Raw genomic sequence first — 27,071 nt, 5'->3', positions numbered from 1 at the left:
ACTTTGTGTCCTAACACCCAATCTGCCTTGCCAACAGTCCTTCACTGAATAAAATCATCATGGGCATAGTCAAACCATAGTCCCAGAGGCACCCCACTCCTCACCCAGTCATTTCTAACTCTAGCCCAAGACTTGTCACTTTGCCTTCAACTCAGCCAGCTGTTAAGTCTCAAGTAAGATATTCCTAGTATGGGATAGTTGGAACAGTGCTAGTTATTTAGAGCTCTACTTCAATGTGTGTGTGTGTGTGTGTGTGTGTGTGTGTGTGTGTGTGTGTGTGTTTCTATCCTACTGAAATCTATCTGGATTCTGTGAGTAGAGGGTCTTATCTCCTTCCTTTGCAATATTGTTAGAGATGTCTCACTGTTTGGCACTCGCCTGTCACCTGCTTCCAGCTACTTTGTGCTTTGCTGTGACCATTCAAAACACATCATCCTTCTACCTATCTTAATTCTGGTCTCCGTCTCAATGCCCCTTTCCCTTTTTTCCCAACCACTGTGTGTGTGTGTGTGTGTGTGTGTGTGTGTGTGTGTGTGTGTGTGTGTGTATTTTGGGGAGATCAGCACCCTTAGATTATTTAACATTTAAATTTTTCAGGTGCATACTATTACATATCTTCCTCTCAAGTTAGGCATATTTAAAAAGGCATGTAATCAGATCTAGTCAGGTCAACAAGACTTCCTGTTTTGCAAACTGATGTAATAATGTATTGAAGCTCTTTAATATTAATTTGCCAAATGGCCTGAAGTAGAATCAATGACCTGTCCAGGCCAGCTGGACAATCAAGTGGGACCCTTAGACCCTGTGGAGAGGACTGAGATGCGTGAGAAAATAAGGAGGCACAGCAAGTCAAGAAGTCTGATCAAGCTGGCAAAGATTTTATTGTTCACACAGGTTATATACTCTGAAAACAGGATATGGGGAGGGGTAGGAAAGGAAAGAGGGCTTTGCAGGTGGAGGAAGCTAGCTGCAGCAGTGGGGTCTAACTAAGTTATTCTCACAAAGCCTTTTTGTTACCAGGGTCTTCTAAAACATCTATCTAGCAGGATGTTGGCTAAATCTAGAGATCAGGAGGAAGGGTTACTAAGGTGGGTTGCTATGAGGCCTTGTTTGAAGTTCTGAGAACTGACAAGTGAATCATGGAAGGTAAGCAGAAAGAAGAATAGTAGATAGAGAGCCAAGGGTGAGTGTTTGCCAAGAGAAAAGACCTTGCCATGGCTTCCACAATAACCCCAAAGATATTTCACTTACTTTTAAGGATTAGTTTTGGTGCTGGCGGGTATTACCCATTAAAAGATTCCAACAGCTTTAGATCGTCTTTAGGGTCACTAGATTCCTTCCTGGATATAGTCACAGAACTGCTTTCTTTCAGAATGAATGTGTCAGTGATACTAAACTGTCTGCATCTTCCAAGCTTAGTGAGAGACTAGCTCATTCTGCGTGATGTAATTTCTCATCATAATGGATAGCAACACTATGAAAGGGAAGAGCAAATGCATCTTATTTTATTCAACATTTATTAATATAAATGACATTTACTATCATTGAACAATCAATTAAATGTTTAGGCATTTGTTACTTTGAACTTAAAAAAATTAAATTTCACTGTGCCATGGTGCTTACTGGAGGATAAACAAGGGATTCTTTTTAATTAATGAACTTTTCTTGAGGTCCTGTAATAACTGAGGAATTCATGTGCACTTTAATTAAGAGTACTGCTTCTTAAAAAGTAATTTTATTACATATTTTTACATCATTTGCCTGTCCTCACTAATGGCTTATAAACAAGGTACTCTTTGAACCTATCTTGTTTAGCTTCCAGTCTTCTCTGTGGTGTTCTGCCAATTCCTGGTGAGTTGATGGGGTGGTGAATATAAACACAAAGGAGAGAAACACATGTGTTCTCCTCTGGGAGTTGTGGACCAATCACTGAAGTTAGGTGAAGGGCAGCAATGGGGACCATGCCCTGTATTCATGAAGCCTGTTTTATGAAGGTGATCTTTATACTATACCTAGAATTCTTAATAGATGAAAGAATACAGCATAGTACATGTTTTCCCTTATTGTGGAACTTCTATGAAGCCTGCAGATGATTCATTTGTTCAAGCTGCCCCACACAGAGGAACCCCATGGAGGCAGCATGTATCCTCTGCTGCATCTGTGATCAGTCCCCGGTTGATGATGTCACTGGACTCTGAGGAGATATCTGAGTGCTGACGCTCACACTTGATTGACTGAAGGAACTGCTCCAGGTGAACATTAGTTCTAGAGCACACATCACAAGGGCTCTGAGGTATGAGCAGGTGGCTTCGGAATCAGAGTCCCATCTTTCCTCTTCAGGCCCTAGGTCCTCTTCCTGGAAGGCTTTGTGTGATTTGGATTCCCAGTCAATGGTCTATACAGTAGTGTGCACTGCACTTGAGAGACATTTTATTTGAGTTTAGTATAATAACCTTCTGCTACTAAGTTACAATGCTGGACATATTTCAACGTCCAGTTGGACCTAACCTTACACTATTGGTTTGCAAACTTGAACCATGGGCTTATGTGGTGATGGGCTGCCAGTAAATGTTCCTCATCCCCATGTTCCATAGTTTGCATGTTTCTTCAGTCATTTGTCTTTGAGAGACTAACCTAGAAGTCATTTTCTCTTTTTCTCCTTGCATCCCATTAGTTGGCACAGGGCTCTGCCTTGCACCCTGTTTCGTTATAACTCTGGCTCTTTGCCAGGCGCTACTGCTGTGAAAGTAACAGTCCTCTTTCCTTTTGACTAAACTCTAGAAAGGAGGCAATTCAAAATTGCAAAGTTATTAGATTCCAACAATTTCACATTTACTTCTTGCCCAAGTTGACCCTACTATAGTTTTGTCACTGGGGTCCTTTAAGCAGGTCACTGTCTCTTTGGTAGATCTCTATTTTTATTTGAACGTGGATATTGGGGATTTCATAGACTGCTGTGGCTTTTTTTCAAGAGCCAAAAGCCAGAGGAAATAGATACATATACTTCATGCCTTGGTAAGGCTAATTATTATTTCACTTCTTAGCTTATAGCCTTATGTGTACAGTAAATCACTTACTGAATGTTCAAGACTAGAATCACATTTCTCTGTCGATTTCTCTATGTGTGGTTGAGTGCCACACACATTCCTCTAAGACAGCATCTAATCACAACTATGCTCTTGATGTGTAATGCACAGGTGTATAAAAAATATTCAGAGCGGACTATGTAGGGGAAGAAGTGATGGGGAATGGCAGAAGGAAAGAAGGCTAGAAGATTAGAGAGCCACACAGAGACAGGCAACTTGGATCTTCAGTGTCCAGGCAGGTCTCTGTCTTCAGCCCAAGTTAAAAGTTTCCTTCAACAATATATATATATATATATATATATATATTATATTATATATATATATATATGTGTGTGTGTGTGTGTGTGTGTGTGTGTGTGTGTGTGTGTGTGTGTGTGTGATATATATATATATATATATATATATATATATATATATATTATTCTTTTACATTTCAAATGCTATCCCCCTTTCCCCTTTCCCAGTTTTCCCTCCACAAACACCCATCCCATCCCTCTTTTCTCCTCTTCCCCCCTCCCCTTTGCCTCAATGAGGATGCTTCTCCACCCACTCACCCACTCCTGCCTCACTTCCCTAGCATTCCCCTATGCTGGGACATCAAGCCTCCACAGGATCAAGAACCTCCTCCCATTGATGCCAGATAAGGTCAACTTCTGCTACATATGTAGCTGAAGCCATGGGTCCTTCATGCATACTCTTTGGTTGGTGGTTTAGTCCCTGGTAGCTTTGGGGGTTTGTTTGATTGATATTGTTGTTCTTACTTTGGGGTTGCAGTCCTCTTCAGCTCCTTCAGTTCTTGCCCTAGCTCTTCCATTGGGTTCCCCGAGCTCAGTCTGATGGTTGGCTGTGAGTGTCTGCATCTGTATTAGTCAGGTGCTGGCAGAACCTCTCACGGAGCAGCCATACCAGACTCCTGTCAGCAAGTACTTCTTTGCACCAGTAATAATGTCAGGGTTTGGTGTCTGCAGGTGGGACACCCACCTAGAGATCCATCCCATCTGCAGATAACAATATATATTTTTAAATTGTTATTTTGTAAAATAATTCTTTTGCTATTTGAAATCAAGCATAGACTGTGTGCCTATAATCAAGCAGACAGGTCTTGCCACTTGATCGGCCCTGCCAGCTTCATCAGGTCTCTTTTCTTCTTAAGCACCCATTTTCTTTCTCGGGAATAGGAAGAGATGGATAATATCACTTGGCCATGAAGTTGGTCAGGATTAAGTGGGAAAATGTTTATAATGTCTTAGCCTCTGGGTAGATATTATATAAATGGGTATCTAGTGAGCAGCTTAAGTAGGGGATTTATGTATTGTTTTTTTAGTAATTGTTAGGGTGTTTCTGGAATGAACACTCACATTTTGCTTTGGAGATTTCTAGAAGAGTAATTTTAAAACAGCATAAGCTACGGAATCAGCATTAGCGGTGATGTTCCCTTTAGTGTTCATATTCCTTACTCTCCTGCAGGGATGAAAATCCTGGAAGTTTGGTAAAGGCCTGTGTCTGCCAGCTGCACAGCAGGAGCCCTGGGGACCATCTTCCCTCTCCCTTTCTCCCTGTCTGGGGCAGTCTATCACGGAAGGCCACTGCTTTTGGTTAAGGAGTAGATCTAAAGTCTGTATGTTTTTCATCTTGCACTGCTTCAACTCTAGCTACTGTCCCCCACCTTGGCCTCCCAGCTGGCTCCATCAGACATGCCTTTGATATGACTTCATGCTGACAGCACAGTGCAACTCACTCTTTCTTCTCAGAATGTAAGCCAGATTCTGTGGGCACCTCCACCCTTTCTTTGCTTAAAAAAGTTCATCTCTCCCACAGCCTGCACGTTGGGACAAGGGTAAAAGTCCTAAGGCTTCAAATGTTTAGATCTGGCCTTCTGTGGTTTCTCAGCTCTTTGGCCCATGGTCTGTCCATAGTCTCCTTTGTTCTGAAAGTGTGTGGTTCATTTGAGGCCTGGCCAAGGGGCTCCTTACTTAAGTCTCTTCCAGTTTGAACGCCTTCCCCTCTTCTTTTCCGTGTGTCTTTGGCTACGGCCTCACCTTTGGTGCCACTTGTTAGAGCAGTGCCCTTGATCTCCTTGGTTAGGTTCTCAGGGCCTGTAGTCTGAAAGCCCACGATAAAGCTTGCAGTCATTAATTGCATTATTTGACTCCTCAGCACACTTTAGTTTTTTAAATTGTTTAACTTGATTTTATATAAATTGGTGTGGGGGTGTCAGATCCCCTGGAACCGGGGTTGCATACAGTTGTTACAGACTGCCATATGGGTGCTGGGAATTGAATCTAGATCCTTTGAAAGAACAGCCAGTGCTCTTAACTGCTGACTCATCTCTCCAGCCCCTCCTCACTAAATTTTAAAGCATGTAAGATTTACTATTGTTTCTTCACGACCTTGTATATCTATATTATTTGTTGTATTAATAACTACAGAGACCAGTTAGTATGTCTGAACACTGAGGTGGGGTTCCAAGGCCAAAGATTGTATGTGCCGTGTACAACTATTTGCTTGTTGTCCTATAGCTAATAAAGGGACTGAAGATTTGCATGTGATTTTATGCAGAGATAAAAATTGCCACAAGTTGATGAGATAGGTTTTTTTTTTTTTCAGTTCCTTCAGTGCCTATGGTGTCAGAGGGGCTGACTGAATCAAAAGAGGTTCAGGAGGAGGGGCCCTGTATCTCATGCCAGTAGACTTAATGAGTCACTTATTGACTTAGGACCTGGGATCACACTGGACAGCAAATACAGGAGTGGTATTTGTGCAGAGACTGAGGACCTGGGGAATATGGGAAGTATCTGGGTTGGTTAGAAGCTGTGGAGACAGGAATTGAGGTGCAAGGATTTGGGGTCATCAAATACAGATTAGCTGATGCACCTGTGAGCACCCCTTTGTACTTGTGGGGCTCCTTTGTAGATACTTAACAGAGAGGAAGACTGAATAAGTAGCTGGAGTACAGAGAAAGGCTACCCCGTAGTGCACAGATGGAGGTTCACAGTACAGGCAGGGAGAGGAGGCCTCTGAAAGCTGTGAATACTGTGTGATGCCCAGTTCTGAGGCTCTGTTTGCTTCTGTGTAGCTCATACCCAGAGGGAACCTGAGGTAGTGATTATGAAGAAGAAAAAAAAATTTTTTTTTTCAAATAAGACTCAACCTACATAAAGCAATGTTTATGAAGGTTATTGCTCTGTAATTTTACTTTTGCTGTATGTTGGCAAGTATTCTACATAAAGTCTATTGTTTTTTCCTACCCTTAATTATTTACAGTCATCTTCACAGCACATAGGATTTTAGGAGAATTATTTTTCTCAGATGGCTGTCATATTGATCCAATGTGAGTTCAGTCATTCAGTATTTAAGCTGACAAGAAAGCTGTATTGTACTGTTGAGTTTTAAACCAAAAGGATGCCTGAGATTTGAAACCTATTTCTCAAATTAGTGCACATTTATGGCTTATCACAGTAATTGGTCCATGAAATCAGATATTTATGCTATGGCTAAATTTGGGAGAAATTACGTTTTTCATCTTAAAGTGATTAGCTGTTTTTATTAGATGCATTTTTTTTTCCTGCAGTCCTGTGACTACCTAACACTCTTTTAGGGAGTTATTTTTTCTTGGTGATGATTACACAGAAGTGATGGGACAGCAAGAGGTTGTTGAGTCTACAACATCATTGCAAATTACTGTGTTGTCTACAGTGGACCTTGATTCAAATCAGAATATAGTGCCTATGCGTGATGACTATTATTCTATGATAATTCAGTGTTTATGTATGCCTCCTTCAAAGAAGATCAATATGATTATTTGGATACTGTTCCTATTCCTTGAGCTTTTAAAATTTTTGTGGTGCTGCATTTGAACAGTTTACTAAGTATTAGTGCTTATCTCTTCTGCTCTGCCTCCTCATTAAAACCCCAGTGCTATCACAGCCACAGGGTTAGCAACTCAACCACTATAGGTGTCGTCTTCTGCAACACAGAGGAATCTGAGGTGGATCTCACAGTGTTAATGTCCCAGTACTTCCCTGCCACATTCCTTCTGGTCTCTACCTCCTTGCAGATCCATGTCTTAGCTCTGTAATGGAAGTGGGGTCCACCCCTTCACGTGGACCAGCTAACCTCTTTCCAAATATTCTCTTTCTTTGTGTCCTTGGCCACCTTTACTGCTGTTAGTCAGTAGCCAGTAGGTTCCACATGATCCTAAGCTCAATTACTAAATAAGAAGGAAAAATTTCATAATAGAAAGATTTGAAGATGTAAATGTAAGAAATCAAAATACATGCAACTTGATAGAAACACATTGAAAATGTGGAAGAATGGATGATTTTTCTATTAAACTAAAAATTATCAATATGTATTCAGGAAAAGGTGGGCGATTCAGATAGATCAGTGAAGAGTCTAGGGGTAAAAGTACCTGGGCTTGTACTTGAACTACTGTTCATTTCTCAAGAAAATTAAAGATGGGAAAACAATCTCAGATAGCTGGAGAAACTTCTTCACTTATACATCTATGGGTTCTACTGAGATTCTCTCCATTGAAATGATGTAAATCCCTCAGAGGAAATGGAACATGAAAATAATATGAACCTCAAGACTCATAGAATGAAAGGTCCTGTGATGTATGAACAGCTGGAATTCTAATTATTTGCAAATCTAACATAGCCATATTTTAGAAGAATGATAATTTACTACCAATGAAAGTGTATTGATTATTAGTGATAATATCTAGCTGTGAAGCAGGATTCAGTATTGTAAAATCTAGCACATAATTTCTCCCTTAAGAAATTAAAAGAGCCATGCCATGTATGATTTCTGAATCAAAAAAGCTCCTGAAAAATTTTATCATTTTCTTTGCAAAATCTTTTATGTAAAATATGATGCAATATGGTAAAAGTTACTTTAACACTTTAGAAGTAAATATGCTACAGAAAAAAAACATTAAAATATTTTCAATCCAAGGACTTGAATATGAAGTAATTTTGGAGATTCTTGAATTAATAAGTGAAGTCCAACAAACGCTACAGACTTTGGAAAGAAAAGCTCAAACCACACACATGTGTGTTATCAGTTTCTGTGATTTTTTCATACATAGAAAACTAAGTATAAATCATTACAGTAAACACAAAATGCCAAGGTGGGTGGCTATAGGATAAATATTTCAAAGCACTATTCTTTCTACTTTCCATGCATCTTCACTTAGAAAGAAAAAGAGCCGAAGTATTGAGAAAGAAGCAGGAAGAACTCTATTTGAAGGAAAGTAGAGTTCTATCAGGATCTTGACATTTGGAAACATGTACCACTCAAATGCTCATCCTTTACAAACTGACGTTTAACTTAATTCCAAACTGAATCCGAACTAATTTTAATTTGACTAGGTAACACAATTCTCTACTGACATCGTCATCCTTCTGGTGGGATATGGATGCAAGAGTTTGTGAAATGCACTAGAGAATCTTGAGAAGGGTGTCTGGCATTGTGGTCAGGAACCCCAGCTAAGAGAGAGGCTCGGTATACTGTGGGCCTTTGCCTACATAAAACCTAACTCAAATAAAGACAGCTTTTCAATGAAGAAAAGGCTTTTAAAGTATATTTTAAGGAACTCTCCAGTGGTGAGGGGGAATTCAACCCAGAGTGGAAACCTCTATCCTGCAAGAGAAATGATGCAGGCATCAAAACAAGGCTGTTTTTAAATCTGAAATCTTGCTCATTCTACTCTCACTTCTTTCTTAGATATGATTGTAATATTTTATGTCTATTAGTATTTTACCTACATGTATATCTATGTGACATGTGCATGGCTGGTGCTTGTGGAGGCCAGAAGAGGGTGTTGGATCCCCTGGAAACTGGAGTTGTGGATGGTTTCGAGCAGCCATGTGGGTACTGAGAACTGAGCTTGGGTTTTCCGAAAGAGCCACCAGTGTTCTTAACCACAGCCATTTCTTGAGCCTTTTTATTCATGAAGGCTGTTTTCATTGGCTGGAGTTCATTCTTGCTATTGTATTGAATTGCTTTGCTATTGCATTGTATTGAGGAATAGTTACAACATTCATAAATACCAGGTCTCCTTTCTGCTGATTTTCCTAATGCTCTCTGCCTCCTTTCCCTTTGACTCTCTCTGTCTGGCATACTATGTGTTTATTTGCTTTATTTCCTGTCTTCACTGGGTAGAATTTAGGCTGATAAAGGCAGTTAGGATTTTGTGTATGATAGGCTCCTAACACTTAGTAAATATCCTCTTCATAGTTGTTAAATAAAAATGAAAAATGAAAGAATAGTATCCCCAAGACTATATAGATTGCCCAATTCTTTGTACTATTTGCCTACATTGCATTACCACAATTGGATTTTTATTACTCTATTGTGGTAGTCATCTGTTTCCCTCCCATAAGCAGCAGGCTCCTTAAGGCAAAAGCTGTTTTTACTGTTCTTTGGATCATTAGCAGTAACACAGGGTCTGTCTTACACAAAGTACTAAGAAATGGTTTGAATCAATGTGTTTCAGACTTGGATGGAATTTTTTCCTTTCTTGTTACATATACCTAAGCTTTGAGGACTCCTTTAAGAATGTAAGCGCGTGAGTACTTGACTTGTCCCATCTGAGGTCACTGTGCTAGATAGTTTTACATCAACTTGACACAAGCTAGAGTTAATTGAAAGCAGGGAAGCTCGATTGAGAAAATGCTTCCATAAGATAGGCTGTAGGGCATTTTCTTAATCAGTGACTTTCTTAATCAGTGATTGATGTGTGAGGACCCAGTCCATTGTGGGTGGGGCCATCCTGAGCTGGTGCTCCTGGGTTCTATAAGAAAGCAGGCTGAGCCAGACACTGGGAGCAAGTCAGCAAGCAGCACCCCTGTCATGGTCTCTTCATCAGCTCCTGTCTCTAGGTTTCTGGCCAACTTCCTTCAGTGATGGACTATGATGTGTAAGTGTAAGTAAAATAAACCCTTTCCTCCCCAGCTTGCTTTTGGCCACGGTGTTCCATCACAGAGTTAGTAACCCTGAGACAGTCACTGTTTCCAGGACCTCCCAAATATGCATCTGTGTCCTCATGAAGGATGCTCCCTATCTTCACTCAGCTCTTCCTTGTGTCAGAACTCTGACACTCATCTCCACTTTTGTCTGCTTCTTTGCCTTCAGTTTTTTTTTCCCCTTTTGGCATCTGTGTCTACTCGGGGTTAGATAAATGCTCCTTTTTTTTGGTGTACTTTCTGTTGCTGTGATGAAAACAATGAAAGGGGAAGAAGAGCTGATTTGGCTTATATTTTCAGGCCACCAGCCATTATTGGAGGAAAACAGGGTAGAACCTTGCAGCAGAAATCATTGAGGAATACCCCTTGCTCCTGCCTCCCGGGTCATATTTGGCTAGCATTCTTATATATCCTTGGTCCTCAAGCATCAGTTTACAGTCAAGACTGCACCCAACAGACATGGCCTCAGGCCAATCACCTGGGCAATCCCTTGGTCAGGGCTTTGCCCTCACATGACTCTCAAGTGTGTCAAGTTGACAATCAAAGCTAACCAGGACACACAATTTCTGTCTGCCACTGAAGCCAGTGGTCTTTATTGACTTCCTGTGGAGAATTGCTTTAAAAAAATATAATTACTTTTTACTTATAATAAATTTTATATTTATTATATTTATATATAAGATCATCTTATAAATATAAATAATTTATTAAAATAAACAAAATATTAACAAATTGATTAATTGATATTTAATTAATATTAAATTAATAAATTAAAAACAAAGTGAAAATTATTATATCTACATAGATATAAATAAAATTACTTTTTAAAGTCTAATTCTCTGCTTCTTGAAGAATATCCACACCAGTATTCATTCCTCCTTTCCCTCTGGTTGTCTCTCTCATTCCTTTCCTCACTGTTCACTTCTCCTTGGACCCTAAGCATCCTAAACACATTTCCGTATATCTATTCTGGGTCCCCTGTGTGTTTTACTCTTTCTAAATTGAGAATCAACTGTTTTTTAACTCTGTGTACATTGGTAGTGACTAAATGCTAATTTCATACCTGGAAATTTTATGTTTAATGTCTCCTGGATTCTTCATCCCAAATGGCCTTTAGAGCTCTTTAAATTTCATGGTTTAAAAATGTAGCATCTCTGAAAACATATTCTGCTCGTTCTTCCAAGCCTGCTCCTCTAGTTTTGTCTTGCTTAGCTGCAAACATCATCTCTTTGTTAAAATAATCCTCCGGCTTCACTCCCTATATAGGCTAAGGACAGGAATTCTTAGCACCATGCTTTAATTATATTCCTCTTCTTACCCAGAAAGAAAATCACTCAAGGCTGCACAATAATGGACTGAATGATAAAAATAGATGTTGAAACCATGAAGGTTCATGGAGATTGAAGATAGGAGTTCTGACTAGAGAGGGTGGATACTGCCCCTGTGCTGGGGCATCACAGCAGGAATATGACCCCTCTGCTGTTCTCAACTGTGACCTGCACAAGCCACCTTCAGGGTTGGTGATGATGAAAGAATGCTGGTCCCATCTCTAGCATTTCTGGTTCAAGAGAAACCCATATTCTCATGGTTGCTATAGGTATTTTTCAGGTGATGCTGATGTTGTTGGTGCCACAGTTGGAAACCTTATTCCTTAGAGGTTCAGACACATCACTTGTGAAAACACTGATACTCTCCATATATAATCCATTCTATTCCTACTTTCTAGGTTCTTCCTCTTATGTTAGAAGAATGGGTCTCAAGCTTCAGCAACATCAGTTTGCTGAAATGCATGACCAATCACAGCACACTGAGTTTCTGAATCATCCTCGTAGAGTACAGCCTCCAAGTTTGCCTTTCCAACAGTGTTCAGGAGTGAATTAACCTTTGAAACAGTGTGAATTCTAAGACCTCCACTATCTGCTCACCTCAGAACACCTCCTTTACTCTCCTTTTGACTGAGGATGTTGTTAACAGTTCTCAGCCACATGATTATGGAACACAATGTATTTACCATCTTGAATTGGGATGTTCCAACCTCTAGAATGTACTTATGGATTGATACTACTATTTATTATTATTATTATTATTATTATTATTATTATTATTATTATTATTGTGGTGGTGGTCGTGGTGGTGGTGGTGGTGGTGTGTGTGTGTGTGTGTGTGTGTGTGGTGTGTAGGCATACACACATCTGTATGGGTCAGATAACAATCCTCTGGCATCAGTCCTCTCTTGCTACCTTATAGGAATCACAGATTGAACTCAAATCATCAGGCCTGCAGGCAAGAGCCTCTCCATAAGATGCCACCTCTCCAGTTTTCACAAATCTCTTCCTTGATTTTATTTCTGTTCCATCTACGTCTCCTTCTCCTTCAATTGTCTGGACTTGAATAAAATCCTCGGCTTCAGCTCTTCCCTTTGTTTTGGTTGTTACTGTCAGTTGCTTTCTGGCTCCACTGCTTGCAGAACCAGGGCCCCTCCGACGTTCTCTCTGCTGTCCTCCTGGCTTGTCATTTTGTATTCACGGCCTTCCCCTTAGAAGCATCCAGCTGTCTGCAAACTTTGCCATCTGCTCCCACTTCCAGCATGCCAGGAGCTGCTGGAAGAGTCCCTGGGTGCACTTGGCTCCTTTGTAGTAATTAGTTCAATGAGTGGCTGTCTCTGTCTTGGTTGAACGTTCCCAGCTCTCCCTTCCTCATCCTTCCGACTGGCACAGTAGCCTTCATCCTTTGATGGATGCTTTTCTGAGCTGAAGGTCAAGGCTGTTTGCTGTCAATCTTTCTCAGGTTCCTCGCTAGCATGCTGAACTCTTTATTTTCACCTCCCCACTGTTTTTGAATCCCAGAGTGTGTTCGTCAGCTATCCTTTGCAGTTATGATGTGTTTGAGATAAACAGCATAAAAGGCTTAAGTGTTTGTTTTGTGGTTTCAGAGCTCTGTGGTCACTTTGAACCAATGTGTAAGTAAATACCTTGACAAGCAGGAACGTGTGGTAAACGAGGCTGCTGCTTTCTAGTGGCCAGGAAGCAGAGAGGGAAGGGAGGGAGCAAGAAAGGAGAAAGGGGTGCAGGGGCACAAAACTCATACAAGAAAAAGCCAGTGGTTCTGATGCCCTCATTTAAAATTCTATTTGACAATTTATGAATAATAATTTTGGTTATTTTCATTCCACATTACTATTTCTCAATGAAACCTTTCCCTGTTGGTTTTTCTTAAAACTTTGTCCTTTTTAAATGGCCCACTGCGTTTAATTAGGGTTGTGTGGGCGTTGCAGGGCGTTACTTATTGAAGAGAATGATATACGGGGTGGGGCAAGAACCCGTGAAGGCAAAGAACAAGGTAAACAGAGTAGGGTAAAGAGTCTTTCCATTCATCAGCTTTGAGAATCCAAGAGAGGGAGAGGGGGCTCCTAGACGAGAGTCTAGACAGACGGCTTTAAGAGTACAAGTAGACACGGTTCCTGTCATGGTTCAAGTCTTGAGGGTCCTCCTCTCTTAACACTGAGGGCCATGTGTTTAAGACTTGGCTCTCAGCTGATGGTACTATTGAGACGAGGTGGGGCTTTTAGTAGGTGAAGATTAGTAGAACATGAGTTCATCATCACAAAAGACATGCCACAGCTGGAAGACATCGCTTCAGAGATTCAGAGTACGTCTCATCCTCAGACTCTTTCATCTTTTTGGACCCATAGGTCAGGAGGCTCTCTGAGCTCTGAACTCAAGATTAACTTATTCTCAGCATTTTGTTGGCCAGTTAGTGGTCTCTGCATCAACCAGTGCTCCTTGCAGAAAAGCTTCATTGAGAAAGGCTGAGAGCACTCCCTGTGGGGGGAGTGGCCATGTGAGGGAGGACTGAGAGGAGGGAGGGGCTTCAATCAGGATGTAAAATAAGGAATAAATAAATAAATAAATAAGAAAAAAGGAGTTTTCATGAGAAGAAGGAGGTCCCTCCTGAGTACTAACCCACCCTGATACCTCAAGTCACTGCAGGACTAGGCATATCCTCTCCCACTGAGGCCAGACAAGACAGCCTAGTTATTGGAACAGGATCCACAAGCAGGCAACAGAGTCAGAAACAATCCCTACTCCAGTTGTTGGAGGACCCACATGAAGACCAAGCTCCATATCTGCTACATATGTGCATGGGGGATAGGTCCAGTCCATGTATGCTCTGTGGTTGGTAGTCCAGCCTCTGAGAGCCTACAATGGACTCCAATAGTCGTCTTGTGGACTCCTTATCCCCTCTGGGTCTTTCAATCCTTCCCCCAACTCTTCTACAAGACATCAGGAGACTCAGAGTCTAATGTTTGGCTGTGAGTCTCTGAATCTGTTTCAGTCAGTGCCTGGGTGGAGTCTCTCAGAGGACAGTTATGCTATGCTCCTCTCCACAAGCACAACAGAGTCCCATTAATAATGTAACAGATTGCTTCTTGCCAATAGGATGGGTCTCAGTTTAGGCCAGTCATTGGTTGGCCGTTCTCTCAGTCTCTGTTCTATCTTTGTCTATGCACTTGAAGGTAGGACACATTTGGGGTCAAAGGTTTTGTGGGTGGGTTGGTGTAGTTATCCCTCCCGTGGGAGTCCTGTTGGCTGCAGGAGGTGACATGGTAACTCTTATAAAAGAAAGCATTTAATTTAGACTGCAAACTGAGGTTTACCTTATTATCATCATGGTGGGAAGCATGGTGGGACACAGGCATACATGATGCTGGAGACGTAGCTGAGAGTTCTGAATCTGGGTAAGCTGGAGACAGGAAGAGAAGAGAGACACTGCACTAGGCCTTGATTGAGCACTTAAGAGCCCAAAGACAACCCTCAGTGACATACTTCCTTTAACAAGGCCTTACTTCCTAAAGTAACTCCTTAAGTATTCAGACATATGAGCCTATGGGAACCAGTTTTATTCAAACCACCACACTTCCCAAGGCCTATGATATCATGGTCTCTTGACCGGGTAGTTGTACAGCACCAGGAATGAGTTTCCTTTGTGGAATGGACCTCAAATCAAGCAGTTTGTTACCCCCAAGTCATCATGCCAGTATAACACCATGGAGCACATGTTGCTCAGCCAGTCTTCATTATGACTTGCAGGATCACAGCTGTTGGGATCTCGGATGACCTTTCTCTGCCTGAAGCTTGTACAGCACATCCTGTCACTATGGAAGCTTTTCACCAGGGAGTACCAAGAGAGCTCAGTTCAAGCTCGATTGCCGTAGGCTCAGCAAAGTGTATGTCATCTTCAACAATAATGTCTTACTATCTAGTTCTAGAGCAAAAGGATGGTTGTGCCAGTGTCCAGACATCTGCAGCAATGTATTGAATGTAGTGATAGCTGCAGTTTTGATCAGAAAGAACATTGTGGCAATAAACAAGTGGATCCTAGGGGAGAGAGATCAGCTGGTGGAGTAATAAAAACAACTCCTATTCCCTTTGTTCCCATAACTGTGATCAGCCACTCATTCCAGTGTGGCTTCTAAGTAGCCATCTTGCCCAGAAGTCCTAATATCTCCTTTGAGGGCATGGTCCCTAATGTCTTCTTAATTTCCTTCTACTGTTTTTTTTTTTTTCCTACTAAAAACACCACTTCCTCTAAACAGTTCTATCAGCTTGGAACCAAGTCTTCAACACACAGGCCTCTGGGGAACATTCAAGGTCTGAACCATGAAAGAATAATTCAACCTGTACTCTTAAAGCCTCTGGTGCCACTAGAACCTGGTCCAAGAGCATCATTTCTCTCTCTTGGGTTCCCACAGCTGTTGAACCTAAAGGTTTTGTTGTTCTGCTCTGTTCTGTTCTATCGACTGTTCTTTGCCCTCCTGTATTCCCGACATCTGTCTCTTCCACCACACTTGTAAATCCCTCAAAGTTGGGTGGCTCTTGCTGGTTAACTGGCATGTCTTTTTCATTGTTGCCCTTTCAGACTGACTTCTAAGCTTGCTGCTCCTCTGAACCATCTTCCATACAGTCTCCGTGATGCCAGAGCTTTGTGTGCAGAAGGTTGTCTTCTCTTGAGTTCAAGGTGCAAATTCAGAGACTAATACTAAAGGGAAGAGATGGGGACCACACTCAGTGCAGCCAGAGAATGTCCAAGGCCGTGTGCAGAGGTCACAGAGGGCAGGATGATGATGAGGAGACACTAAGTCTGAGGTAGGCAGTGTTATGGGGGCTGATGGTCAGGGAGAAACAGATCTAAGGATGTAGTAAAATAACCAGCTTAGAACCCAAGACAAGAAGGACAAATTCATGGTCAGTATAAGAAAAAGTTCTGTTGTGGACAGTTCTCAGTGGTATTCATATGCCCTTCAGCCACAAATATATAGCATACTTACCCAGTCCAGCCAGTAATTCCTTTAGTAAAACTAAAGGAGAACTCAGAAAAACAGTTTCAGCCTCCAGAAGAATTCCTTTCAAGACAAGACAACCTGTCAGTGAGTGGAAGACACTGAATATGGCCACTTAATCTGTTTTGCCATTTGAGGGCTGCTGCAGCATATGAATGTTACAGCCTCTTTGCCTCCTGTAGTCACAGCACAGGACACAGAAACATTCCAAGCTGGCCATGGTCTCAGCGCCACTTTGGTCAGTGAGTTCTGCTGCCATCTTTCTTCCTTAACATTTTCCCTGGATTCTCTTACACCTTTTCCTTCTATGTTGTGCTTTCAATTTCTTCTCCTTGCTCACATCAGTGTGCTGAAAAAGCCAGTAAATCTGAAGAGGGGTGTATGTGTGTGTGCGTGTGGGTGCGTGCGTTCGTGCGTGCATGTATAAAAAAACCTATATTTTGTGACTGGCCCAGAGTGAATCTGTTATCTCTGTGAGCTTTGATTCTAGAAAAGAAGTTGCTGTGGGATTTGCTGGTCTATGGATTTGGCTGAGGTCAACTACAGCAAACACTGCATGCAGCCTTGCAGATGAAGCTGAAAGTTTCTCAGCTGCTCCAGGATGGTCTGCTCATTTGCAAACAAGGGAAACATCCTGTTTCTATTATTTTATAACAATGGCCACCCACTCTTGTAAGAGAATGACTTCACCATGGTAGCCTGCTAACCTGGCTCATCAGCAAATAAGCCAAGCAGCCAAAGTTTAATCTGTAGGCCACTCAGAAATGTCTGGATCCACTGGTACATGAGAGCAAGGAGGCAGGTAGATAACTCTCACTGTGTGCTCTCTTCCCGAGTCCTGCGTTCCCAGCAGCCATCACTCATGCCATTAATACTCAACCACACTCAACCAGTTCTGATGGTGTTGGTGACTTTTCCTGCTTCTAGAGGTTCAGCTGCGGGAATGCTGGAACCTTAGAGCATCCAAGTGCCCCTTACCAACAGGACACTGGAACATATATGTTGCAGGGTACGCTCTTCAGTTTATACCACTTTGTGCCTGGGATGTGGGATGTTGACCCCTGGAGCTGTGTGTAATCATCTGACTAAATAGAAGGAAGCACCCACCTTTCCACCTGCCAGATCCTGGCAGTTCTACAGCTCTCACCATCTTAGTACACACTCTGTATTTCATTGTTTTATGCTGTTGTCTGTATGCAAGCATGCACGCTCCTAATGAGATATACATATGAAGTATGCTCAACCGTACTTAATGAATTTGTACAAAATAATAATTCTGTTCTTGTTGCAACCATACCTGTTTTGACTTCTGTTTGGATATTTCGATTTTACCCATTTTGTGTTATTGTGAAGACTGCATTTAATTTCTCTTTAATTACTGAAAATAAAAATATTGTATGAGGGTTGAACAGATCAACAAATATTAACATCATTTTGGTTATAAATATTTATAAACCAGACTTTCAAAACTTTAAATTAAATTCACTATGCCACCGTCAATGAGTGAGTTTATTAACGTGCTGGCAGACTTAATTTTATAGAGCTGTTAAGCTAAAATGTTAATGACTGGGTATGCATCTCTGTGATGTCTTGTCTTGTCTTGCACATGGTGAAGCGAGACAATCCTGTGCTTAGGCTAGGAACAGTTTATGTCAAAACCTTGCCAGCTGCATGACTTCTCTGAAGCAGTGGTATCTTATAACTACAGACTTGAGTTACTGATCTAATATTCAGTATGATAGCTGGGCACAGTGCTTCAAATCTGTAGTTCCTGCTACTCAGTGGGCATAGGCAAGAAGAGCGTTTAAACCCAGCGCCAGAGACCAGCTCTGGAGCTCTGGTTCTCTCTTGAAGGTTGCCAAGGGGAAAGGGCATTGGTGGGGACAAGACTTGGCCTTGTCTTAGGAGAGATAAAATTGCTTTCTATAAGCGTTTACTTGTATTGATTCTAAATTACTCTGAAGCCTATGGGCAAATTAACACTTGTTGCTTAACAGCAGGGGATTAAGTGAAGGATTAATTACTAGGACTTCCTTCTTTCTTGCCCAGAAGCTTAACCTCTTGCTTCTCAGGCAGGAGGGAGTTTTGGAGCAATAAACTTTTTATTGAAGCAGAAGAGAGTCACACCGGCAGAAGGAAAAACTTTGACACAAGCAAATATGCATAACCACAATACATTCATATGCACATTCACGGGCACATATTCATACAGCTGCGTGCATTCCTGTTGGATCCAGCTTCTTACCACATATATACAGATGTATATCCATCCATACTTACATATGCATATGGAGCAAAAGACCAATCACCAGTGCAGAAAGAACTCACTCATTCTAAGTGTAAAATGGGCTCCAAGCTTTATTGCATAGAGAAAGAAAAATTGTCTTCCCTTTTGTTACTAAATGAATTAAAACCTTCTGTAAGAAAAAAAGCTTTGTCCTCTTTAGTAAGACTAAGCCTACCACAAGGTCTGTCCCGTTCTATGGTATAGAGAAGCCTGCCTGCTCTTTTTGCCCTCTCTGCAGCTTCTTCTTTCTCCCTCTTCTTCTCTGTCTTATCCTCTCTTGTATTTTGTTGTATTCTGCAGACTCTCATCTTCTGCCTTAGTTTCTAATTCTCTTTCTGTGTTCTGCATTCTGTTCTTTCCTGCTACCCAATATCATTCTTCCTAGAGCTTTGTACATTTTTTTAGGAGAATAGATCACATGGCTTTGCCAAGCATTTTTTTTTTTTTTTTTTTTTTTACAAATGTTCATCGAAAGTTCAAATATAAGTTCAAATCATAAATTGAATAAGAAGTTTACAATAGAGATGCTTACATGTGTTTCCCTTAAAACTAGTTATCTAGCTAGACATCATCTGTTACTAGCTCAGCAGGTTCATTGAGAGTGTAAAACTATAATTTTTGTACCTAAGTTGACATTGAAGTTTTGTATAGATAAACTCAGTCAATATTTTATTTTCTGTCCTTACACCTATAATGAATTGTTTGTTCTCTTTTGTGACATTTAGTTAATTGTTGTGCAGCTCTGATGAATGTATTCTGAGTTGTAAATGCCCATTTTCTATCTCAGAAGCAATTAACTTGTGGCACATGAAGCCTGGCAGAGATCTCATTGCAGTTTTCATATCAGAGAGGACTTTAATAGCAGTCCTATTATAAAGGGCTTAATAGTTACTAGTGTAATTTTAGGAATTTTTATAGAATTGGGAATTAAGAAAGCATTTGTTTATCTGTATAGCATCACTACAAGACAGTATATCTTCATTGATCTGCAGAAAATCTGCCTAATAGGGTAGGCTAATACCCAGCGATTATATATTAGTTTAATTTAGTAATAACAGAAAAGGCATATCAATAGCTGGAATCAAATCCTGAAAACGTCCTCCCTTTAGCCTTGTCTGCAAGGGCTAATACATCGCAATCCACAGTCCATGGTGAAACCATCTCAGGAAGATCACCTGCTAATCTTTAGCTTTTCCTAGATGGCTCCTGAATCCAAAGGCAGCTTCAGTAACATGCCAGCGTGTAACGCCCATCCTCCTCCCACTTCCTTTCTCTCTCTTCCCTCCCTCTTTTTCCTTTCTGTTTCTTTGTGTATATTCCTGTCTCTGTCTCTTTCACTCACACACACAGTATTAATAAAAATATACACATACATGCTCACTTGTACACACACACGTCATATCTGTGCTGCAGCCACATAGTTCAGTACCTGACATATACTAAGTATTAAGTGACAGACAATATACAATTAAAGATATTTTCTACATCATGCAATTTTACCAGAAGAACAACAATTAGAATGGTTCACTATAGCCAAGGAATGGAGTAAAAAGAAATGAACTTTAGGATTTGCAAATCTATATGTATGTCTAACATTCTACAAAATCTTCTATAATGTTCTATAAAGTATGTGCGGTACCTAAAGACTGCTTCGGAGACTTGGCATGAGTGATAAGATAAAGTAAGGCAGTGCGTGTAGTAATCAGTTCATTCTCTTCAAGATGGTTAAGACAAATGAATTGGTCAAACAGAGTTCCTTGAATTCTTCTGCTTTTGTGCTTAGTTGATTCCCTCCCCCAACCCCTCTTTCTCATTTGAGACAGAGTCTCATACATGCCAGGCTGGCCTGGAATTTGCTCTGCAGCTTGGGCTGGCTTTGGATTCTCCTGATTCCTTGCTTCCATTTCCCAAGGATGAGGATTACAGACGGCCGCGTGCCACCATGCCAAGCTCCTTTATTCACCCAACGTGATATTGTGTCTGCCTTTGCCTTTAAGTCATTAGACAAATATTCGGGGCCAGTCAGGATAGCAGCTAGCAAGATGGTGAAGAGCAAAGCCAAAGACACACTGTGTTTTTAGAGTTCATGTTCTAACTCAAAGTAGACAAGTTCAGCCTGTGCATCTCTGTAATTCTGTACCGCAGAGGCAGAGGGGCAGAGGGGCAGAGGGGCAGAGGGGCAGAGGGGCAGAGGGGCAGAGGGGCAGAGGGGCAGGAGGGGCAGAGGGGCAGAGGGGCAGAGGGGCAGAGGGGCAGAGGGGCAGAGGGGCAGAGGGGCAGAGGGGCAGAGGGGCAGAGGGGCAGAGGGGCAGAGGGGCAGAGGGCCAGAGGGACAGAGGGACAGAGGGACAGAGGGACAGAGGGACAGAGGGACAGAGAGGCAGAGAGAGAGGCAGAGAGGCAGAGGAGGCAGGACGATCTGAATTTTAGGAATGTCTGGGCTATATAGTGATGCCCCGCCTGTCTCAAACAATTATAAAATAAGCACACTCTTTAGCTTCAGCTAAAATAAATCTTGTGGGGACTAGTGAAACTACATGAGAGACAGAGAAGGAACAGGATCCCTTTGGAGCTGGTGGTGGGAGAGAGACTGTCCACAGGCTGTGGTGTCGGTGAGCCAACGTGCATCCTATTTCCCTTGTAGGCACCATACTCCTGAGCGATCTTCTTGCTCTGCTAAAATATTTAATTCTTTGGAAGTTTCTATTGTCTGATATTATGTATTCTTTTTATGATGATTGTTAAAAGGTTCTCTGCATACTTATGTAATCATAACAGGAAGTCTTAGATATGATTTACTTTGGGCAAAATGATAATGTACGACAATCGGAAATATGATTAAATTGAGAAATTACACAGAGTCTTTTTAAGAACACAGCTGTTGTAGAAAATGAGATATCTATATTTGCTTTCATGTCAGCTCTGCAGTACTTTTTTTTTTTTTTTTGTAAAGCACATAATTGTAACACAGTAAAATGCTTGTGTGAAAACAGGGCAGTTGAGTAATCTTACCGGAATGTCATCAGGCTTTGTCACATAGCTTACTCTGCAGAGCGAATGAAAACATCTCACATTGTGAGATAGTGAAACAGCCGCAGTGCTTATAGCAGCATAATGGGACAAGAAGCTGCAGGCTTCTAGAGGCTCACGTTAGGATGGCTGGGTATGTCAGAAGAACTAGTCAGACCCACCAGTCCCAATTCTGGTAAGCCTTATGTGATGATAACACTACTCTCTCATGCTCGAGCAGTGTTTCTTAGTAGCAAGTCACTAAGGCTATGACCAAGACAAGTGGATGTTAATGTCCATGTTATTGTGTGTATATGCTTTACACGTATGTAAAGCTGTCCAAACTTCACCTCTTTTTTTTGTCAGTGATGTACCTGAGCATTGAAGAGAAATGATGTGTATTATGTATTTTTCATCTACTGGACACAGGGTTCCACTTCAGACATTGCTCTTCTTGGTATAGTAGGAGGCTCACACAGAATGTAAGCTTTCATGTAAAATTTAAATGTCTGTATGAATTATCCCTCTACAGTGCGAGGTTGCTGCTGGTTGTCCCATTGGGTTGTCTTAGTGTCCTGGGAGATTTCAGATGTCACTGTCTGTCACTGCGATGTGGATGCGGTTCTAGCATTTTACCATCTGCGCCTTCTTCTGCAACATTTGCTTAACACTCAGCCTCAGCCATTTTAGATCTGTATTTTCAAGTCTCTCCTTCTCCCTTTCCATCTCCCTCTCCCTTTCCCCCTCTTCTTTCCTCCCTTTCCCCTCCCTCTCCCTCCCCCTTCTCCTTCCTCTCCCCCTCTCTCTTTCTCTGTCAAAGTAATACTCCTTGTAGAGTATTTTGACTGTAGCAAATGCAACAGTGAATGAATACTTACATGAATCTCCCTGTCCATGAACAACTGCTGCTAATAATATGCTGTCTCTTTCCAACTTGTTTTCTATGTATGTTTCCATTTGTTGGCATGCATATGTGTGTAGTGCCTAGCCCACAGAAAGTGTTTTATAAATATGTGATTAGATGAGTAATACATACATGCATACATGCATACATACACATGTACCTTATATGTTTATGTTTCTATTTTATTAAATTGTTTTATTTTTTTAACTGTCAAAAATACATTACATTTTTTAATTAGGATATATCCTAATAAATATAAATATATAATATACATTTATATATAAACATATATATATAGATGATAAATTTACATATAATATATGTAATTTATATATAAATATATAATTTATAAATATATAAATACATAAATTTACATACAAATATACACGTATGCTCATGTGTGTGCATGTGTGTGTGAATTCATCTGTGTGTGGAGGGCAGAGATCGTGGTTGGTTGTCTTTACCTTTTATTTTAGACATGGATCCTTACTGAACCTAGAAACCACCAATTTGCCTAGAGATACCTAACAAGCTCCAGGGGCCTGACTGCCTCTGCCTCCCAGGCATTGGGACCACAGGGACTTTTAAGGACATGACAGGAGGCAAACTCAGGTCTGCATACTTGCAGGACAAGCATTTTACAGTTGAGCATCTTCTGGGCTGAAATGGGGTGTTTAGATATGTGTTTGTATAGTGGAAAGAGTAACTGAAAATAATTAACTATATTCTCACCTAGTTACCAGGTTTTAAAGGTGAGAACACAGGCAATCTGTGTGTGTGTGTGTGTGTGTGTGTTACTCTGTGTGTGTGTGTGTGTGTTACTCTGTGTGTGTTACTCTGTGTGTTACTCTGTGTGTATGTGTTACTCTGTGTGTGTGCGTTTTAGCAGCATTGAAGTATACAATATATTATTTGCAGTCACCATGTTATTTGATAAGTCCATAAACCTCATTCCTTCAATGTAACTGAAACCATGCCCTCTGACAGGCATGTCTACTCTCTCCATCTACTGTTGACCATCTCTGCTTACCACCTTGATTCTCTCTGGTCCCGAGTTTGATTCTTTTTAGACTCCACAGATAAATGAAATCATAGCATATTGGGCTCTTCAATGTCCACCTTATTTCATATCTCAAATAGCAAAAATATGGACACAAAAGAAACTGTATAACACTTAGCCTTTTTAAGTTTCTTAATGATACATTAAATTATCAAAGCATTTCATTAAGTAAATACAACATTTGATAACATCTGAATATTCTTACGTGTGTGTGTTACATATGGATGTGTTATATAAGTATGTGCTATATGCATGCTTGTTGCATATGTGTGTTATGCATGTGTGCATGTATGTGTGTGTTACATATGGGTGTACTACATATGTATGTATTATATATGTTTGCTATATGTGTTACATATATATATGTTATGTGTGTATGTGTGTATATGTGTTACATACGGATGTGTTACATATGTGTTTTATATGTGTTTGTTACATATGTGTTACATATATGTATGTATGCATGTATATATGTATTATGCATGTGTGTATGTGTTATATATATGTATTATGTATGTGTTTGTTACATAGGTGTGTTACATATGTATGTTATGTGTTACACACATGTGTTAAATGTGTGTGCATGTATGTGTGAGTGTGTGTATGTGTTGATACAACCTTCCCCATATTAATTCTGTTTTGTGTCTTTGCACTTCTGTCAGTGAACACTTTACTATTGACTTTTATTTGCATACAACTACTTTCTTTAACGATAATTCCAGAGGCACAGACTGTAATTTTTACAGTCACTGTTGGTTTTGGCTGAATTTTTATTATTTTAAAATGGTAAGTTTGAATTTCAACTTGCAAATATTCATCTACAAAATTTGGAAAGTAGAAAACAAAATTCAAAGCAGGAGGAACATCAGAAAATAAATTATTTATGATCCTGGGACCTAAAGCTGATTTCACATGAAATATGATTTCTGTAATTTTCATCTCAGTTTTCATCTACCACATTTACCGAAAAAAGTTCTGTTTTCTAAACTGCTCTCCCCCTCCTTAACAGTGTATTATTTGCATGACCTTTGCATGCCATGAGACAGCTGTGACTTATTATTAAGTGGTGTGTCTATATAAAGCATCTAATTATCTCTTTGATGGATGTTTAGTTTATTTCTAGTGTTTTGTTGCTTTCTGGAGAACTAGCAAAAGTCCCGTGTTTTATCGCCTTGGTAGCCAACTGTGAGTCTATTGAGACAAATTCCTAGAAGAATTGCCAAGTCTAAAGTAGAAGCATATCAAGGCTGTTGACAAGTGTTGCCACATTGCCTTCTGATGCTTATACCAACTGACACCCCCTCAAAGCAGTGTGGGTGAGAGACAGGAGGAGTAAAAGTCTTCAGGCCATTTACTTTGGAGTCAGTTGAATGGCTTAGGTACCTATGCTAGTGTCTTTAAGATTGCCAACTGTATCCTATTTGAGGTGTGTCCCTGAGCTTGATTCCTGACAGGGAGCACTCAATGTGGAGTCACTGATGGGGAAGGTTACTTACTGCTTACAGGAAACAAGGGACAATGTCCTCAGAAGTTGTGGCTATTCTGATCTCCAGCTCAAGCAGACTGCTTTTAAAATTTATTTCATCAAGAATTGCTTCAAGGAAAGTGTTTTTTTGTCTTCTAGAACCTTCTGTGACTACACAGGAAGCCTGGTCCTGGGAGCAGTACTTGAGAGAAGGAAATACTGTGGCCGCACCAGTAGAACTGTTTTCCAAGGTCAGCCTTAAATCTTTTCAAGGTGATTTAATCTGGAAATTTAATTGAAATGAAAACGTTTGCCTCAATCGCTTACCAACTAGTAAATTTACGGACATGGCTAGGAAATGACCCATCAAAGCTAATCAGAATGTTAGGGTTTCAGAGTGTACACTGGAGCTGGGTTTGCAGCATGGGACTGCTACCTACCATCTCTGTGACCCTGGGCATGTCATTCAGACTTTCTAAGGCACCGTTTCTTCACCTGTACGGAGGGAGAGGTACCTGCCTACCTCCTTGGATTTTTGAAGGATTAGATAAGTTGAACTCATAAAGTACACAGAATTACAATCTGTACGTAATTATCTTCTTAAGTGGCAGTCTTCAAATCTTCATTTTCCTTATCAAGTCTCATTTGTTTACGTCCATTCAAGGGCTATGTTGCACAGGTCTATTTTCATTAATTATTCCATTTGTTTACATTTCAAATGACATCCCCTTCCCAGTTACCCCTCTACAACCCCCCTCAGCCCATACCCCCTCTACACTTTCCCCTGTTTTTATGAGAGTTCTCCCCTACCCACTCACCCACTTCCACTTCACCATTCTAGCAACCCCTCTCACTGGCATCAAGCCTCCACAGGACCAAGGGCCTCCCCTCAAACTGATGTCAGACAAGGCCATCCTCTGCTACATATGTATCTGGAGTCACAGGATTCTCCATGTGTATTCTTTGGTTGGTGGTTTGGTCTCTGGGAGCTCTGGGTGGTCCAGTTAGTTGATATTGTTCTTCCTGTGGGGTTGCAATCATCTTCAGGTCTATTTTGATATGATGAGAGAGACAGTAGTAGATTAGGGGAATGTTACGAAAAAGATGGTGGAAGCCCCAGGTCTTACCATTTCAAGTAGGACAATCATGCTTGATTGAGCACTTGGGCACCAGAGCCTTGTGGTTGTGTACAGGGAATCTCTGTGCTCAAAATTTGCATCAGTATGTTGTATTTCAACCTGCTGTAGGAGGTGATTCTTGTACATGCTATACTTCCTGTGTCATCTGGTTTGATGCTTCCAGAAGCTGTTGCTGGTGAGAGGATCAGTGTTTATAACTGTGGATACAGCAATGGATAGGGAGAAAATGACCATAAAGATGAAGAAACAGAGTAACCTGGATTCACACACAGGAGTCTAGCATAACTATCTTCTGAGTGGTTCTAACTAGCAGCTGACTGAAACAGATGCAGAGACATATAGCCAAACACTAGATGGAGCTCAGGAAGTCAGGTAAAAGGGACTCCAGAGGAAGATCAACAGAGTCAACCCTTGGGGGCTCCCAGAGACAGAACCAAATGCAGACTGAACCTAGGCTCCTGCAGATACTAGCAGATGTGTAACTTGGTCTTCATGGGGTCCTCCAACAACTAGAGCAGGGGCTGTCTCTGACTTTGTTGCTTGCCTGTGGCTCCCTGCTCCCCTAATTGGTCGGCCTTGTCTGATCTCAGTGGGAGAAGATGAGCCTAGTGTTGTGTTTATTTGAAGCACTAGTTTGGGCTGGTTTCCAGCAGGGAAGGATCTCCCCGCCTTCTCAGATGTGAATGGGAGGGTTTTGGGGGAAGGATCATGTGTATGTGTGAGGGAGGACTGAGAGGAGGGGGGCTATGTACAGGATGTAAACTGAATGAATGAATGAATGAATGAATATATAAATAAATAAAGGAAAAGAGA

At 41.0% G+C, this 27,071-nt stretch overlaps 1 protein-coding gene across 1 annotated transcript in view; it reads left to right on the top strand.

Moving 5' to 3' along the window:
- The window catches only part of L3mbtl4 (L3MBTL histone methyl-lysine binding protein 4), a 373,346-nt gene that overhangs the window by 27,545 nt on the left and 318,730 nt on the right, over positions 1–27,071 (top strand). Inside the window, exon 3 of the mRNA XM_034483726.2 lies at positions 25,279–25,370. Coding sequence (XP_034339617.2) covers positions 25,279–25,370 — 92 coding nt within the window. The remainder of the gene's footprint in view (positions 1–25,278; positions 25,371–27,071) is intronic.

The sequence above is a fragment of the Arvicanthis niloticus genome, chromosome 21, assembly GCF_011762505.2.
Source record: "Arvicanthis niloticus isolate mArvNil1 chromosome 21, mArvNil1.pat.X, whole genome shotgun sequence".
NCBI lineage: Eukaryota > Metazoa > Chordata > Mammalia > Rodentia > Muridae > Arvicanthis > Arvicanthis niloticus.
The sequence above is the reverse complement of the archived record's forward strand: the minus strand, read 5'-3'. Positions and strand labels throughout refer to the sequence as shown.